This window comes from Panulirus ornatus, chromosome 14, assembly GCF_036320965.1.
Source record: "Panulirus ornatus isolate Po-2019 chromosome 14, ASM3632096v1, whole genome shotgun sequence".
NCBI classification, from domain to species: domain Eukaryota; kingdom Metazoa; phylum Arthropoda; class Malacostraca; order Decapoda; family Palinuridae; genus Panulirus; species Panulirus ornatus.
In genome coordinates, this window is record NC_092237.1 from 7721955 (window position 1) to 7740710 (window position 18756).

Sequence of the window (18756 nt, forward strand, 5' to 3'; positions counted from 1 at the left end):
TCAGCTCCCTACTTCCTTGCCTTCTTTAAAATGCATTCTAAACCTGATGTGACTTTCCTAAATGGTACAATGGATCTGGCATATCTTCACTAGGTTCAACAGCACAGCACTGTACCATGCTGTACAATTTACTGGGACATATAACAAATATGCACATGCTGGGTACAAAAATTGAAAGAACACTGATTCAAAACATGTAATTCATATAATATGTTTAATCTCTATATTCATGAGAAGACATTCTACATACTATGGAAGGGATTCTTAAAAAAGAAATAAACACATTTGGTAAAATTTGCCTTTTTTATTATGTACATAATAAGATTATAGCACTGGCCATTTTTCAAGGCATTTTACTTCAGTATAGATGACTGGGGTCCTAAACATTAGTTGCTTGTACACAATGTACCTTTCCAGAGCACAAGCAAATCTGAATTTTGTTATATGCTTGCATCTTTGTCATATATCTTAGGTATACTAGTCTTACTGTCACATTTAATCACCAAAATGGTAATGGTAACCATATACTAATAACAGGAATACTAACCACTTTATATAGAAACTCCCATTTGAAGAAAAGATATATATATTTCTTAATGGATTGATAGTTATAATTCATAACTATTGGCATTTTCCCTCCTTGAAACGAACAATCTTGTTATAAAAACTGTTCCTCCTGAAGTACAATATTATTTCTTGGGGAACATCTTTGGATTGAACTTAAGCTGAATCCTGTTACCTAGTTATGGAGCAGTCCACTCAGAGATGAGAAAGGGCACTTCCTCAAAAGACAAGTGGATTCCTTGGCTAGGACCTTTATATGGTTGCTGGTAATAGGAAACATGAATTTTACCTATGTATCTCCTGCATGCTACAAAATGCAACTAAAAGGAGCTAAAAAAAACCCTTCTGTACTAACTTTATAAAAGCAGAGTATGAGAAGGGGCCGAGTGAGGATATTTATTGAAGAATCAGTTCGTGATGGTACCTCACTAAGGTGGGAAAGGTGATCATTTGAAAAAAACAATAAAGCCACCTTCAAGTAGAAATTCAATTTCAAATATGTGCTTTTCTTTGCAGTGGTGGTTAATCAACACTGAGCCTCTTCTTTTCTCCTAAAGACTCTTGGCTTACATTCTGGATACTGGTCTGTGTAGAAGCTACGTATTTCACCATGTTCCACCAACATATCCTTGATGACCTAAAGAGGAAAAAGAAAAAGACAAATCAATGTGAAACCCCAATCTGTATCATACTAAGGCTTACATATGCTAAAATAAGCCATACTAGAATAACAGCTGGCTCAGAGTATAAGAACTGATCAATGGTACAGACTTTTCAGCCTTTCAGGGACTCTACCAGTATATGTACAATTTATGGTATAGGGATTCTAACCATATATATATATGAAGAGTGCACCTTCCATCTCTTGTGGAAGGTGTTAAGAATATACGACATGGGAGAAAAGCTTAATAGAAGCAGTTTTTATGAGAGTAAGGCATATGTACAAGTAGGTACATACGAGACCATGGCTGTTTAATCTGTTTATGGATGGGATGGTGAGAGAAGTAAATGCAAGGGTCTTGGAGAGAAGGGTAGGTATGCATTCTGCCGGGGGTGAAGGGGCTGGGAGGTGAATCAGCTGGTGTTTGCTGATAACATGGTGCTAGTGGCAAATTCGAGAAAAACAGCAGAAGTTGGAATCTGAAATGGGAGAGTGTGTGAAAGGAGAAAGTAGACACTAAATGTGACTAAAAACAAGGTTAATAGCTTTATAAGTGCAAAGAGACAAGTTAGCGGGGAGTGACTTGGAATGGAGAAAACCTGGAAGAAGTGAGGTGTTTAAGACAAGTGGCAGAGAAAGGATTCATGGGAGCCGAGGGGGTTTATAGGAAGGGTGAGGAGATGAAGGTCGTGGAAGCAATGGTAAATGTGTGGAAAAGAGAAGTTACTCTCTGAAAGGGCAAAGATGGGCATATTTGAAGGCTTGGGCTAAAGATGAAAATGTAAAGAAGAGGGTGAATGTGTTGGAAATAAAATGTTTGAGGACAATATGTGGTGTGGGGAAGGCTGCTTAAGTAAATGATAGGGTAAGAGAGTGGTAAGAAGTTTGGCTGAAAAAAATGAACAGGGTCTAATGAAGTGGTCTGAACATGTAGAAAGAATGAGTAAGGAAATGTGGACAATGTGGAATGTGTGTCAGAAGTGGGGGGGGATTACAAAAAGGAGGCCAAATTGGAGGTGAAAGGCAGAGTGAATTAGATTTTGAGTGCTTGGGGCCTAAATGTGCAGTAGGGTGAAAAGAGTGCTGGGAACAGAGTTAATTAAAGAGATATGGCATAAATGGGGCAATGAGCTGCCAATGGACTGAGCCAGGGCATATGAAGCAGCTGGGGGAAATCATGGAAATGTCTGTGGAGCCTCACCATGGTTAGGGGGCTGTGGTTTTGGTTCATTACACATGACAGCTACCTGGCAAATATGGTAAATGGCAAAAAATCATGAAAGAAAGAAATTACCTTTTTCACATTACGATTTTTGGCAAGCTTCTTCAGATGTATGTTGTAGCTCGGCAATGTCACACATGGTGCAGGATATTTCTTTTTTTGTAGACGGACCTTTCCACCCATTATGTACTGTAATTGAAGGAAAATTGTCACAAAATACAGATTAAAGTACAAGAATAATGTTCAACAGATACTTTCGTGATTATCATCTGGTTAATCTATTTTTTCCCAAACGTGATCGCCCTTTCCAACATTAATGAGGTTGTGAAAATTAAGCTATCACATATATTTCTTTGTCTGTTCCTGGCACTACCTCACTAACACAGGAAACAGCAATCAAATATGAAAAAATAAAACCTAAATAAAACCTGTTTCATATTGATGTTGTATGTCCAACTGATTTAGAAACTTGAAGGCTGTAATTAGGTCATCCCTCCCTCCTCCATTTTTGACAGATTTGTAGCAATCAGTCTCACTATTACTCAGCTCTTAATTCTGGTTCCATTTCAGATTTCCTTCCCTTGATCCTCTAAATTAGATTTTTGCGCTTCTTTAGGTGCAGTGACCAACTTCAAAGGTATAACCCACTTTTGGTCTAATATCTATTGTGAGCAGTTTATGATGCTGTTTCCTGTGAGGCAGGGTGGCACCAAGAATGGATGAAAGCAAGCAAGCATGAATGTGTTACAAGTGTATATATGTATGTGTTTCTTTCCTTTCATACATATTCGCCATTTCCCGCATTAGCGAGGTAGCATTAAGAACAGAGGACTGAGCCTCAGAGGGAATATCCTCACTTGGCCCCCTTCTCTGTTACTACTTTTGGAAAATTCCAGCCCCCACTCCCTCCCCTTTTAGTCACCTTCTACGACATGGAGGGAATACATTGGAAGTATTCTTTCTCCCCTGTCCCCAGGGATAATATGTATGTATATGTATATATGTGGTTCTAGAAGCGGTAGAGGATGTGTGGATAAGGTGTTTGCTTTATAGAATGTGTGTGAGAAATACTTAGAAAAACAGATGGATTTGTATGTGGCATTTATGGATCTGGAGAAGGCATATGATATGGTGGATAGAGATGCTTTGTGGAAGGTCTAAAGAGTATATGGTGTGGGAGGCAAGTTGGTAGAAACAGTGAAAAGTTTTTTATCAAGGATGTAAGGCATGTGTATGAGTAGGAAGAGAGGAGAGTGATTGGTTCCTAGTGAATGTTAGTCTGTGAGAGGGGTGTGAGATGTCCCCTTGGTTGTTTGATTTGCATATGAATGAGAGTGGTTAGGGAGGGAAATGCAAGAGTTTTGGAAACAGGGGTGAAAATGCAGTCTGTTGGGGATGAGAGGGCCTGGGAAGCAAGTCTGTTGTTGTTTGCCGATGATACAGCTTTAGTGGCTGATTCAAGTGAGAAAGTGCAGAAGTTGGTGACTAAGTTTGGAAAAGTGTGCGAAAGGAGAAAGTTGAGAGTAAATAAGAGCATGGTTATTAGGTTCAGTACGGTTAAGGGACAAGTTAACTGGGATGTAAGTTTGAATGAAGAAAAATTGGAGGAAGAGAAGCGTTTTAGATATCTGGGTGTGGACTTAGCAGCGGATGGAACCATGGAAGAGGAAGTGAGTCACAGGGTGGGGGAGGGGGCGAAGGTTATAGGAGTGATGAAGAATGTGTGGAGGGAGAGAATATTATCTTGGAGAGCAAAAATGGGTATGTTTGATGGAATAGTAGTTTTAACAATGCTATATGGCATGGGCTATAGATAGGGTAGTATTGAAGAGGGTGGATGTGTTGGAAATGAAATGTTTGAGGACAATATGTGGTGTGAGGTGGTTTGATTAAGTATGAAAGGGTAAGAGAGATATGTGGTAATAAAAAGAGTGTGGTTGAGAGAGCAGAAGAGGTTGTGTTGAAATGGTTTGGACATATGGAAAGACTGAGTGAAGAAAGATTGACAAAGAGGATATATGTGTCAGAGGTGGAGGGAACAAGAAGCGGTAGACCAAATTGGAGGTAGAAGGATGGAGTGAGAAAGATTTTCGGTGATCGAGGCCTGAACATACAGGAGGGTGAAAGGCGTGCACTAGAGTGAATTGGAATGATGTGGTATACCAGGGTCGACATGCTGTCAATGGACTATTTCCTGTGTGGCAGGGTAGCGACAGGAATGGATGAGGGCAAGCAAGTAAGATGGAATATCGGAGTAAAGGTAGCTTTATGGTATGAGGACCTGAACATTCAGGAAAGTTAGACTTGAATGGTAGATAAAAAGAATTGGTATACTGGGGGTAATGTGCTGTTGATGGGCTAAACCAAATTATATTAAATGGTCAAAGTAAAACAGAGTGGTCTTTAGCTGCATGCATGAGGTAAATTCTGAATTTGGTCCATCTAAAATGCCTGCTAAAGACTGAATGTGTGAAAATGAGACCATTTCTTCATCCATTCTTGTTGTGTTACCCAGTGAAAGCAGGGAAAGTCATTAGGTATAAAACCTAAAAGTTTCTATAGGAAAGTGAGACCAACTGACCTACTATCTATAAAGATTCATTTGCCAATAAATTTCACAAGAGCCAAGTGAAATGACTTGCTATGTTTATGAAGGGTGACTTACAGAAATACCTAAACACAAAACATAATATAAATTGAAAGCTTTTACCAAGTACCAAAACCATATGTTAGAAAAATGATGTCACACTCACACGAGTGAAATCCAACTCCTCTTCATTGGAAATTTCCTTAGGAGAGCGTACTTCTCCTGACTGGGGAGATGCAACCACAAGAGGGAAGTTAAGATTTTCTTCACGAAACTCCACTAAGTGCAGGCGTTTCTCATCTGCTAAAGTTTGGTGTGTTTTCTGATAAAAGACAAACAATTATCACATACTTCTAAAGTTTTCAGTTACTAATACTGTCTGCAGTAAAATCACATGATATACCTATGAGCCAAAGTTACTGTCTATGCAATGACATACAATATCAGTATCTGACATTAGAATTTCCCTAAAACAATATCCAATAATGGAAGTTTAGGTTTTACCAAGAAAATTAGTATTACAGTCAACTGTTCGATGAAATTTAAATGAAAACATTAATATAATTTCCAATAATATTTCAGTATCAACAGACAAAAATGAAAAAAAAAATACTGACATGTTACAGACTACAGAGAAGATGAAATGGCTTACTTTTCACATACCTTGCAAATAGTGAATACAATTCAAAGTACATGATTAACTTATCAGTCTAATATATCCATTGCATTCAAACCCATAAGTTCACCAGGAAACATCCTTATGACTAGTGTGCTAGAGTAAGCTATATATGCAACTCCTGTTCCAATCCTTCTTAAAATGGTACTTCTAACATTCAAGTATATTATATAAATAAACAACTGTTATAATAACATGACTATTGGCAATGGCAAAACCATTTTTTGAAATACAATGAATCTAACCGCCAACAAACCTGACTGATGAGACCTAAAAAGAATGCTTTGGTAAGGTTCTGTACATTGGCGGGACCCTCAATCTTAGCATGGATGTCTTTGATACCAACAACTTCACAGATCGTGCGGATAGCACGATGGCATACTAAGCCATACCCTGCATGCATTTTCTTGACAAATATCTTCGTACAACCATACTGGCAGAAGAAGTCATGAAGTACTGAAATGGTAGAAATGGTCCTTTAAATTTTTTTTATCATTATTATACCTGGTTGCCGTTTCCTACGACAGCAAGGTAGCACCAGAAAACAGGCAAAGAATGGCCCATCCACTCATATACACACACACACACACACACATATATATATATGGATTGAATCAGGGCATGTGAAGCATCTGGGGTAAACCATGGAAAGTTCTGTGGGGCCTGGATGTGGAAAGGGAGCTGTGGTTTCGGGCATTATTACATGACAGCTAGAGACTGAGTGTGAACGAATGGGGCCGTTGTTGTCTTTTCCTAGCGCTACCTCGCACATATGAGGGGGGAGGGGGATGTTATTCCATGTGTGGCGAGGTGGCGATGGGAATAAATAAAGGCAGACAGTGTGTATATATGTATCATCCCTGGGGATAGGGGATTAAGAATACTTCCCACGTATTCCCTGCGTGTCGTAGAAGGCGACTAAAAGGGGAGGGAGCGGGTGGCTGGAAATCCTCCCCTCTCGTTTTTTTTTTTTTTAATTTTCCAAAAGAAGGAACAGAGGGGGCCAGGTGAGGATATTCCAAAAATGGCCCAGTCCTCTGTTCTTAACGCTACCTCGCTAACGCGGGAAATGGCGAATAGTTTGAAAGAAAGAGAAGTATATATGTATATGTCTGTGTGTGTATATATATGTGTACATTGAGATGTATAGGTATGTATATTTGCGTGTGTGGACGTGTATGTATATACATGTGTATGAGGGTGGGTTGGGCCATTTCTTTTGTCTGTTTCCTTGCGCTACCTTGCAAACGTGGGAGACAGCAACAAAGCAAAATAAATAAATAATAAATATATATACACATGTACATATTCATACAAGATTGCCTTCATCCATTCCTGGCGATACCCCGCCCCACAGGAAACAGCATCACTACCCCCTGCTTCAGCGAGGTAGCACCAAGAAAACAGACAAAAAAGGCCACATTCATTCACACTCAGTCTCCAGCTATCAAGTGTAATGCACCGAAACCACAACTCCTTATCCATGGTTTACCCCAAACGTTTCATATGCCCTGGTTCAGTCCACTGAAAGCACATTGACCTAAGTATACCATATTGTTCCAATTCACTCTATTCCTTGCAGGCTCCAATCACTCAAAATCCTACAAAATATAAATGTCTTCCTTGCAATTTTCATAAGTCTGCAATTTTCATTTCCATGAATCACTAAAATTCTTTTTTTGTTTGAATGCTCCTTTGTCTTCCTGTAATAACCATTATTCTCATCCATTATTGTTTTCCACTATTAGAAATCAAACAAAATTTGAAGATTTCCATTTCTGATGACAAAAAGAAAAAGTGCAAAATTCAAATTCCACTCTGGCAAGCTTAACTTTTCAGGAAATGAACTGGTTCCCTAAGAGAGTATAACAGTTGCTTTACAACAAAATTTCAGTCAATAGGGTACCATCAATTATGCAAGGGAAGTGTGTACATCATAACTGCAGAGAACATGATTTTTTTTAAATATCTAATTGCCTTCACCAACTTCACATGGCAACATCAGCAACAAATAAATACACACCCAATCTCAACCTATCACATTAAAAGATTAAATAAAAGACAAAATGGGCTGAGACAGTGCAATCATTTAATAAATAAGTGATGAGCTTAAAACATATATATCTAAAAAATACTATGCTGATTCTATATTAACCATCAAATATTACAACTTAACAACAAATCCTCCCCTCCTTGTATTAACTTTCTAAAATGGGAAACAGAAGAAGGAGTCACGCGGGGAGTGATCATCCTCCTCGAAGGCTCAGAGTGGGGTGCCTAAATGTGTGTGGATGTAACCAAGATGTGAAAAAAGGAGAGATAGGTAGTATGTTTGAGGAAAGGAACCTGGATGTTTTGGCTCTGAGTGAAACGAAGCTCAAGGGTAAAGGGGAAGAGTGGTTTGGAAATGTCTGGGGAGTGAAGTCAGGGGTTAGTGAGAGGACAAGAGCAAGGGAAGGAGTAGCAATACTCCTGAAACAGGAGTTGTGGGAGTATGTGATAGAATGTAAGAAAGTAAATTCTCGATTAATATGGGTAAAATTGAAAGTTGATGGAGAGAGGTGGGTGATTATTGGTGCATATGCACCTGGGCATGAGAAGAAAGATCATGAGAGGCAAGTGTTTTGGGAGCAGCTAAATGAGTGTGTTAGCGGTTTTGATGCACGAGACCGGGTTATAGTGATGGGTGATTTGAATGCAAAGGTGAGTAATGTGGCAGTTGAGGGAATAATTGGTATGCATGGGGTGTTCAGTGTTGTAAATGGAAATGGTGAAGAGCTTGTAGATTTATGTGCTGAAAAAGGACTGATGATTGGGAATACCTGGTTTAAAAAGCGAGATATACATAAGTATACTTATGTAAGTAGGAGAGATGGCCAGAGAGCGTTATTGGATTACGTGTTAATTGACAGGCGTGCGAAAGAGAGACTTTTGGATGTTAATGTGCTGAGAGGTGCAACTGGAGGGATGTCTGATCATTATCTTGTGGAGGCTAAGGTGAAGATTAGTATGGGTTTTCAGAAAAGAGGAGTGAATGTTGGGGTGAAGAAGGTGGTGAGAGTAAGTGAGCTTGGGAAGGAGACCTGTGTGGGGAAGTACCAGGAGAGACTGTGTACAGAATGGAAAAAGGTGAGAACAATGGAAGTAAGGGGAGTGGGGGAGGAATGGGATGTATTTAGTCAATCAGTGATGGATTGCGCAAAAGATGCTTGTGGCATGAGAAGAGTGGGAGGTGGGCTGTTTAGAAAGGGTAGTGTGTGGTGGGATGAAGAAGTAAGAGTATTAGTGAAAGAGAAGAGAGAGGCATTTGGACGATTTTTGCAGGGAAAAAATGCAATTGAGTGGGAGAAGTATAAAAGAAAGAGACAGGAGGTCAAGAGAAAGGTGCAAGAGGTGAAAAAAAGGGCAAATGAGAGTTGGGGTGAGAGACTATCAGTAAATTTTAGGGAGAATAAAAAGATGTTCTGGAAGGAGGTAAATAGGGTGCGTAAGACAAGGGAGCAAATGGGAACTTCAGTGAAGGGCGTAAATGGGGAGGTGATAACAAGTAGCGGTGATGTGAGAAGGAGATGGAATGAGTATTTTGAAGGTTTGTTGAATGTGTCTGATGACAGAGTGGCAGATATAGGGTGTTTTGGTCGAGGTGGTGTGCAAAGTGAGAGGGTTAGGGAAAATGATTTGGTAAACAGAGAAGAGGTAGTAAAAGCTTTGCGGAAGATGAAAGCCGGCAAGGCAGCAGGTTTGGATGGTATTGCAGTGGAATTTATTAAGAAAGGGGGTGACTGTATTGTTGACTGGTTGGTAAGGTTATTTAATGTATGTATGACTCATGGTGAGGTGCCTGAGGATTGGCGGAATGCGTGCATAGTGCCATTGTACAAAGGCAAAGGGGATAAGAGTGAGTGCTCAAATTACAGAGGTATAAGTTTGTTGAGTATTCCTGGTAAATTATATGGGAGGGTATTGATTGAGAGGGTGAAGGCATGTACAGAGCATCAGATTGGGGAAGAGCAGTGCGGTTTCAGAAGTGGTAGAGGATGTGTGGATCAGGTGTTTGCTTTGAAGAATGTATGTGAGAAATACTTAGAAAAGCAAATGGATTTGTATGTAGCATTTATGGATCTGGAGAAGGCATATGATAGAGTTGATAGAGATGCTCTGTGGAAGGTATTAAGAATATATGGTGTGGGAGGCAAGTTGTTAGAAGCAGTGAAAAGTTTTTATCGAGGATGTAAGGCATGTGTACGTGTAGGAAGAGAGGAAAGTGATTGGTTCTCAGTGAATGTAGGTTTGCGGCAGGGGTGTGTGATGTCTCCATGGTTGTTTAATTTGTTTATGGATGGGGTTGTAAAGGAGGTAAATGCAAGAGTCCTGGAAAGAGGGGCAAGTATGAAGTCTGTTGGGGATGAGAGAGCTTGGGAAGTGAGTCAATTGTTGTTCGCTGATGATACAGCGCTGGTGGCTGATTCATGTGAGAAACTGCAGAAGCTGGTGACTGAGTTTGGTAAAGTGTGTGGAAGAAGAAAGTTGAGAGTAAATGTGAATAAGAGCAAGGTTATTAGGTACAGTAGGGGTGAGGGTCAAGTCAATTGGGAGGTGAGTTTGAATGGAGAAAAACTGGAGGAAGTGAAGTGTTTTAGATATCTGGGAGTGGATCTGTCAGCGGATGGAACCATGGAAGCGGAAGTGGATCATAGGGTGGGGGAGGGGGCGAAAATTTTGGGAGCCTTGAAAAATGTGTGGAAGTCGAGAACATTATCTCGGAAAGCAAAAATGGGTATGTTTGAGGGAATAGTGGTTCCAACAATGCTGTATGGTTGCGAGGCGTGGGCTATGGATAGAGATGTGCGCAGGAGGATGGATGTGCTGGAAATGAGATGTTTGAGGACAATGTGTGGTGTGAGGTGGTTTGATCGAGTAAGTAACGTAAGGGTAAGAGAGATGTGTGGAAATAAAAAGAGCGTGGTTGAGAGAGCAGAAGAGGGTGTTTTGAAATGGTTTGGGCACATGGAGAGAATGAGTGAGGAGAGATTGACCAAGAGGATATATGTGTCGGAGGTGGAGGGAACGAGGAGAAGAGGGAGACCAAATTGGAGGTGGAAAGATGGAGTGAAAAAGATTTTGTGTGATCGGGGCCTGAACATGCAGGAGGGTGAAAGGAGGGCAAGAAATAGAGTGAATTGGAGTCATGTGGTATACAGGGGTTGACGTGCTGTCAGTGGATTGAAGCAAGGCATGTGAAGCGTCTGGGGTAAACCATGGAAAGCTGTGTAGGTATGTATATTTGCGTGTGTGGACGTGTGTATGTACATGTGTATGGGGGGGGGGGTTGGGCCATTTCTTTCGTCTGTTTCCTTGCGCTACCTCGCAAACGCGGGAGACAGCGACAAAGTATAAAAAAAAAAAAAAAAAAAAAAAAAAAAAACAACAAATCACAATTCAACCACCTGTATGTTCATTGTAACGTTCTATGTACAACAGCTTTTGTCCGGCCTTGTTTTTCACTCTTCGCACAGCATCTGCCACAGTTGTAGCTTTGGCTAAGGCAAATCCACCAAGACCATTTCCATTTCCAGCCACAGCAAATATGCTCATTCGCCGCTTCCGACCAAAGACGGCAGTCATGGATGATACAACTTTTAGTTCCAAAACCTTTGTATCAAATCCATCAAAAGAATCTGAAAGCATCAGATATTGCATTTGTAAAAAAAGGTGAGTTTTCAAGGATCTAAATCCATTTCTCTACTATAAGCAAAGCTGTATGAACATCTTAGAGAAAACTTGCTACGTTGGGGTCAAAATATCAATTTACCTCAATAAATGGGATGTATCTGTGAGGATTCACCTTTCAAGAATATCATAAACCATAAGAGGACAGCAAATTTCTACTCACAAGATTCAATGACCATAAAGAAATTTGTTCACGTACATGATGCTATGGTGTCAGGCATGCTTAGCAACCTTTCACCCATATTCACTCCCACACCACTTGTGACTGTGCCTTAGTTATGTCAATGTCCAAAAATATGAAATGATTTTTCAAAAAGGAGAGAGGAAAGTAGAACTAGAGAAAAAAGCTTCTGAACAAAAAGAGAAGGAACCAGCTAAAGGATCATCCATAGTATCAAAAGGGTCATAATCCATATCAACATTCAAATTCAGTTACTTGATATATTTCCAAGACCTTAAGATCTTGCTCTATAAGCTCAAGCCTACAGTATCTTTTACAAGAGAGCATGTACAGCATATGAACAGTATGTATCTCCTCATGGATACATCTTATTTCAATGGGGTAAAATAATGTTTTAACTGCTTACAAGCATAAGCCCCTCAGAAACTCATGAGGCTCAGTCCAAGAGTGCAAGAAATCATTGCAGAAGCAACTGAATCCTGAAATACTTTAATACAATTTAAAGAGATTCAACATATGAAGCAGATCAATTACCTAGGAGTCATTCTTGTTTCAGTTTAAGGTTAACACAACTTATAGTCAGTACAAAAAAAATTATAGTATTTTTACCATGTGTTGCACAATTTTACAGGAATCCATATACAGAATTAAGCAACAACCCTGAAGGATATGATCTATAAAGTCTAATTGTGAATATCTCTTTCAGCAACCTTGATATATGTGAGAGATGGATTAACATGTTCTGGAAAGCCCACACTACTGACAAAGGTATGATAAAAGGAACCTTATTTCTGAATAAAAAATATCTATGGCAGGCATGTAAGTTATCATCAAAATTCACACTACTTGCATAAATTTAAGTGATGGTACTTATAAATATTCAGCAGGAAATATCTGAAAAATGTATTATCATACAATAAAACAATTACCAATTTTCTGCATTAACACATTTCCTACAAAAAATTTTGGTTGGGAAATCAAAATGACAAGACTAGAAGGATCTTAGTGGACCTACAAAGGGATAAATGGCTTATTATTTATCACACGTGAGTTATTTTCTAAGTTTCTATGTAAACATTCTACCCTACAGTAATGCTTTGACCCTGAAAAACACTTTGTTGCAATAATCAGATTAATATGAGCAGCACTGGGATAAAAGAGTGTGTATTGCAGTATGCATGCAGAAGTTTTACAGCATACATAACAAATTATGAATATAATCAAACAACAGGAAGGACACAGCAAAAAGGTACTAATTAAAACAAACCTTCTCCAATGGGATCTGGTGGACCAATACTTCTGCCAGGCATTTTACTTCCAGTCCAGCCTCTTTCAAGGGGACTAATGCGGAGAACACGGAATGAACTCGAAGAATCACGCATCTTGATGAGGTTTGCTTCTCTCTCTTCATCTCTGGGGAGTTTCTGTTGTTGTATAAGTTCTCTGCCACGTAAAACTGGTGCATTAAGTCCAGGCCACACCATATTCTCCCTACCTATAAAGCAAAAAAATAACCATATAAAAATCATTCATAAACTAAATTTTCATATGCTGCTGCTGGGAGATTTCAGTGAGAAACTGAAGAACTTCGCTTAGAATTTGGAAGTGTGTGAAATTTGAGAGTAAGTGTGAACAAGAAGCAAGGTCACTATAGATAGGTAAAACATGCCTAAGTCAAAGGCATCTTAAAAGAGAGAAAATAGCAGAGGAAAAGGAAAGAAATCAATCAGGGCTCAGCTAGTGTTTGTAAACCTGACTCATAAGGAAAGAAAGGTTATATGAAGAGGGAAAAAACAAAAGAAGAGAATTCCTCAGCTTAACTATATGAGGAAAGAAGAAGGCACCATAACAGCCAATCCTTGAGAGGCTAGTCTCTACAGAAACTATGGGAAGCAGCACCCAAACACATGCCACAGGTCCAAACCCTGGGATGTGGGGACATATGCAGACAGCTCACAAACATCTAATTTTCAGCACATCTACCTTTTTTTCATTCTTTTGCATTTACAGCCAAAGACTCATCCACAAATCACTGTTGGGACCATTACACCTTCAAGCATACCCACATTTGTTGTACAAACAATGACCTCTCCTTCTCCACACCTTAATGCCCCCAAGACCTTTACCCATTTCCCATTCAACAAATCATTTCAGCTTCATGTCCACCTTTACACTCCACATCATCCAGGTACTCCAGATTCAAATTCACCACGTCTTTCTCCATACTATATATCATCAACTCAATTTATTACATAAACTCTAAGGCTTCCTTTTTTTTCTTTTTCATGCTCTCTCCAAAACTGTCACTAGCTTCTGGAGTTTCTCTCAGGAGTCTAACACCAGATCTGTGTCATCTGCATACAGCAACTTATTCACCTCCTATGAACCTGCACCCTCAGCATACTACAAACCTACCACTTGCACTTTGACCCATGCATCCCATTCCCTCACCAGCTTGCCCATAAACAGATTAAACAACTGTGACATTACACATACTTAACTTAGAAATATTTCAATTATTTCACAAACAACCATTTACCCTCCTCCCTTCTTACTTCTGCAGATGCCTTACTCTCCTGGTAAAAATCCAAACTACATTCAGAAACTTCACATATCCTATATATTTGTCACACTTCTATGAGGCCTCTCTGTCTGTCAAGGATATCATGTACTTTCTCCATATCCATAAATGCCATGTGTAATTCACTTTCTTTCTCCAAGAATATCTCAGACAAACTCTTCAAAGCAGACACCTGTTTCACACATCCCCTAACTCTCCTGAAACAATGCACTTTCCAATCAGATGCTCTATGCATGCCATCATCCTTGTAATCGCTACTCTCCCACATTATCAAGTATATTCAGCACAGTTATTCCGCTATAATTCAAGTTGTTACTTTTGTATCCCATGTGTTTATATAGAGGCACTGTGCATAAATTCTGCCAGTCCTCAGGCATCTCTTCTTGGGTCATAAAAACACTGAATGGCCTGATTATCCAATCAATAACAGTCATCCCCTTTCTTGAAAACTCAGCTATAATCCCATCCACTCCTACCACTTTACCAAACATTATCTTATGCAAATCATACAGCACATCCTTTCTTTTCACCATACCATTTACCAGGACTCTCAATCCACATGCCATCTCATCCGAAACACACCACATCCACCAGCTTATCATCAAACACATTAAAAAGTACTTTTTCTGTACTGTACAGAAACAAAATTCAAAACAATTGAACTCAACCAATCTCATGTTCATATACCTCATATCTTTACTCACCAACACCAATTATTTGACCTCTGTTCAGGTTTTTGGCTCTCTTCTTGCCTATACCTTTCCCGCGGCCTTGCTTCTTACCAGCATTACTCACACTGGTCACACCCTTCCACAGCTGCTCAGCTCCTACTGCAAAACAGAGCATAATTGTAAGAGATGAAACATAAAAAAATACTCAGTTTTGAGCTCATGAGAAAACGGTGGTTCCTACAGAGGTCCGTGAACAAGAGAAACATGAGAACCCTGCTCTCTTTGATGACCTGGGGTATAGTATCATTATCATACTGCAATAACCTGCGTATATATCTCACTATCAGCCCCTGTCCCTATCTCCCGTGACAGAACACCAAGTAATGAAAATCTTAAATTCATTCATTCAAGTAAATACACAAAACATATGTGTAGTGTGCTTACAGTATATAGTCTAAAATCACACCTGGAAAGAAACCATGAAGAATGCATTGCACTTAGGTATAAATTCATTGTATCTGGTATCAACTCTGAAAAAACCCACAATCATCATACGCTGACTGACTGCCCACCGTAACGCAGTCTACTCAAAACCCTACCACATCAATATACAGTAAAGTACACTACTTAATTCTTTTTCTGTACTTCTATTCCACTTCCTGCCTTGTGAGGTGGCATCGAGAACAGACAACATAGTGTTTGAGGAAAAATATCTGATTGGCTCCTTTTGCCCCTTCTTTTGGAAAGTAATAAATATAACATAGGAGAATTTTAAGCCCCCAACTCTACCACTTCTGAAACAACACTGCTCCTCCCCAATCTGATGCTCTGTACATGCCTTCACCCTCTCAATCAATACCCTCCCATACAATTTTCCAGGAATACCCAACAAACTTAAGCCTCTGTAGTTTGAACACTCATCTTTATCCCCTTTGCCTTTGTACAATGGCACTATACATGCATTCTACCAATCCTCAGGCACTTCACCATGATCCATACATACCCTGAATATCTTTACTAACCATACACACACATACATACATACATACATATACATAAACTGCACATACACTTATATACACATGTACATATTCATATTTGCTTGCCTTTATCCTTTCCTGGTGCCACCCCGCCTCCCAGGAAACAGCATCACCACCCCTTGCGAAAGCGAGGTAATTCCAGGAAACAAAGAAAAGCCACATCTACTCACATCCATTATCAGGAAACAAAGAAAAGCCACATCTACTCACATCCATTATCAGGAAACAAAGAAAAGCCACATCTATTCACATCCATTATATCTTTTACCTTTAAAAAATATAATCCTAAAAACATACTGAAGAGGTACTTTTCCTTGTGGATGGGTGGTGTTTGCTTTACCTCTCTTGTAAGACTCTTAGTCCTTATTATGAAATGTGATCAACCCTAAAGTATATCTGGGACTTATAATAACTCTTGTGAGACTCTTAGTCCTTATTATGAAAGGTGATAAACCCTAAAGTTTAACAAGGCACCAAGTGAATGCATAATACTTTACATCTATTGAAGAAGCTTGTAGTTCTTGTTGTACATATCAAGGGCAACAAAGGTGTACATGCTACTTGGTTTGCTGTTTGCAACCTTTCTAACTTTGTGCTCACAGGATTCACGGCCTGAATCCCTCTCTGGGATAGAGTGACAAATCTTCTCAACCCTGAAATAAAGCAAAAAGAAATGGTTACAGGTTTACTTATTGATACATAACAAAGCAAATAATATAAAGTACAAAAGAAACATTCACTGATTAAGAAGTTTGCCTCTGAGACATAAAATGTATGTCAGGGTGACCAACTTCTGGTGGGATGAAAAGCACACCATAATGCGCATCCATATCAAGCTAAATAATCATACATCAAATAGCTGCTAAGTTCACATGTAAAACTTGACCAAGATGTTGATGTACATATGTTTGCAGACATGTAAGTGGATGCCAAGGGTAGGAAATCAGTTCCTCATCAACCTCGAAGAAGCACACTATAACCAGTGGAAAGATAGAAAAGCATGATAACCTTATGCCTTTACATTTAAGCAAACAATACTTACTGATAATGGGAAACAAACTCCACTAACAATTACAAGGGCAATCAGTGAGCAATGCAAAATCCCTTGCAACAGCAATGAAGAAACCTCATGAAACAAGGCTTTGTAACAACCACAAACTTGCCCTGCACTTTATACTAACATATGAAGTCTAATCCAATCAGTCAAAAATTGAGATCTAATTGTTTAAAAAACTAACTGAACTGAGGGCTATAAAGAGGATGGTTACCATAACAACACACACAAATCAGTACTGTGTGATGGGGCAAAACATTAATGCAATGCTCATACCCAGTATGATTCTTCCTTAAAATCTGCTACATCGCTTCTTGAAAAAGTACGTAAATGTATAGGCAAATCTGAATAACGGATGTGTGTGTTCCTTGAACTACTTTAGTTATCTATACATCAATTAGCATGTACTTACAAAGTGTCACCTGCACAAATGCATTTATATCAAGGGAAAAAATGATCTACAGGAACTTGAACAAGACAATGACATACTGTACATTTTTCAAATAAGTCAAAAAGTAAGTAAATTTTTGGCTGCACCGGGAAGTCAAATATGGTTTTCATCAGATCTGTTGACTTGTTCAAGTCTAGGCTATTATAATCACACCCTAATACCCATTCCTACAATCAACAAATTCATTTATGAATAAAATCCAATGCTCCCAGTACCAATCCCCAAGTTCAAATCACTTATCATAAAAGCTGCCATTAAAAAAGATATCTACTGGACTACACAGTTACTAAGGAAGATAACAATACCGAGTTATAATTATCGTCAAACCTTTAAGACTCTTATTTCTTAATCAATTCTTCACATCATCTGGACATGATAAATGTTCTGAGATGCAAGAAATGTCTTCAACTATTCAACTACACGTTTTCCCTGTAACACTACCAGGGTATAAAGGTATATGTCTGTGAACTCGTTTCCAGTGCGTTACCTCCACCTGAATCTGTCCCAATATATTTCTCCTACACTATACTTACCGTTTGAAGAAGATTGCACATAAATACAACTCAAATTTCTGGCCACACTGGTGAATCGCCGAGGTACCGCCATGTTTACATCTACTCAGCTGTTACTCGTTAAACCTCGTTCACTTGGTCGTTTACACAACTAACGATGATGGTTTAGCCTTCGTTAACAAACTTTATTATCGTGCAAATTGATATTTTGCTCAAGCAAGCAGCTGTATCATTATTCAAGTTATCAATGGATCATTTTATAGGAGTGATTTTATGATTTATTAAAGAACAATTATAGGATCAAGGATTTTTTTTTTTTGTCTGAGATTACAGACTACTTATTGGACTGGCAATTACACACATGTACCATTACCGGAGAAGAGTCTAATGAGTGATTAGCTTACTTAAACAGCCACTGTGTATATCGATTTATGAAACACTTTTAAAGTAAATATCTTAAATTCGTAAAGAAGTCTTGCGATACGTGCCACATAGCTGGTTAGGGTTCATTGGGTTGTCAACTAATTTCGAAATGAAACTTAGGAGGGAATCTAGCAATGTAGCATTGTATTGCATAGTTTGCTCTATTTAAGTATGACTTTACGCATTATGGCAAGTTATTTGCATAGCGCAGATGGTAGTAGTAGCTCTAAGCTGGAGCGTGGTTAGAACGCGGTTGACTACTCACACCCTACTTGAGGAGACATGTCTGACAAGATCCTTCATTTCTTTCTGATTAGATATATATTTTTTTAATCTACCTGTAGCTCCAATGTTCTCATTAACATTTGGTGACAATAGAACATTATGACAGTTCAAGGACGAT

At 39.0% G+C, this 18756-nt stretch overlaps 1 protein-coding gene across 1 annotated transcript; it reads right to left on the reverse strand.

The window, feature by feature from the left end:
• Positions 1–290: 290 nt before the first annotated feature.
• mRpS5 (mitochondrial ribosomal protein S5) lies at positions 291–18098 on the reverse strand. The gene is made up of 9 exons (XM_071669523.1): positions 17952–18098; positions 16411–16566; positions 14907–15032; positions 12889–13116; positions 11158–11388; positions 5967–6166; positions 5201–5356; positions 2520–2636; positions 291–1201 (listed from the first exon to the last, which is right to left on the reverse strand). The coding sequence occupies exons 1-9, from the start codon at positions 18022–18024 to the stop codon at positions 1091–1093; spliced, it is 1398 nt and encodes a 465-aa protein (XP_071525624.1). The 5' UTR covers positions 18025–18098; the 3' UTR covers positions 291–1090.
• Positions 18099–18756: the final 658 nt, after the last annotated feature.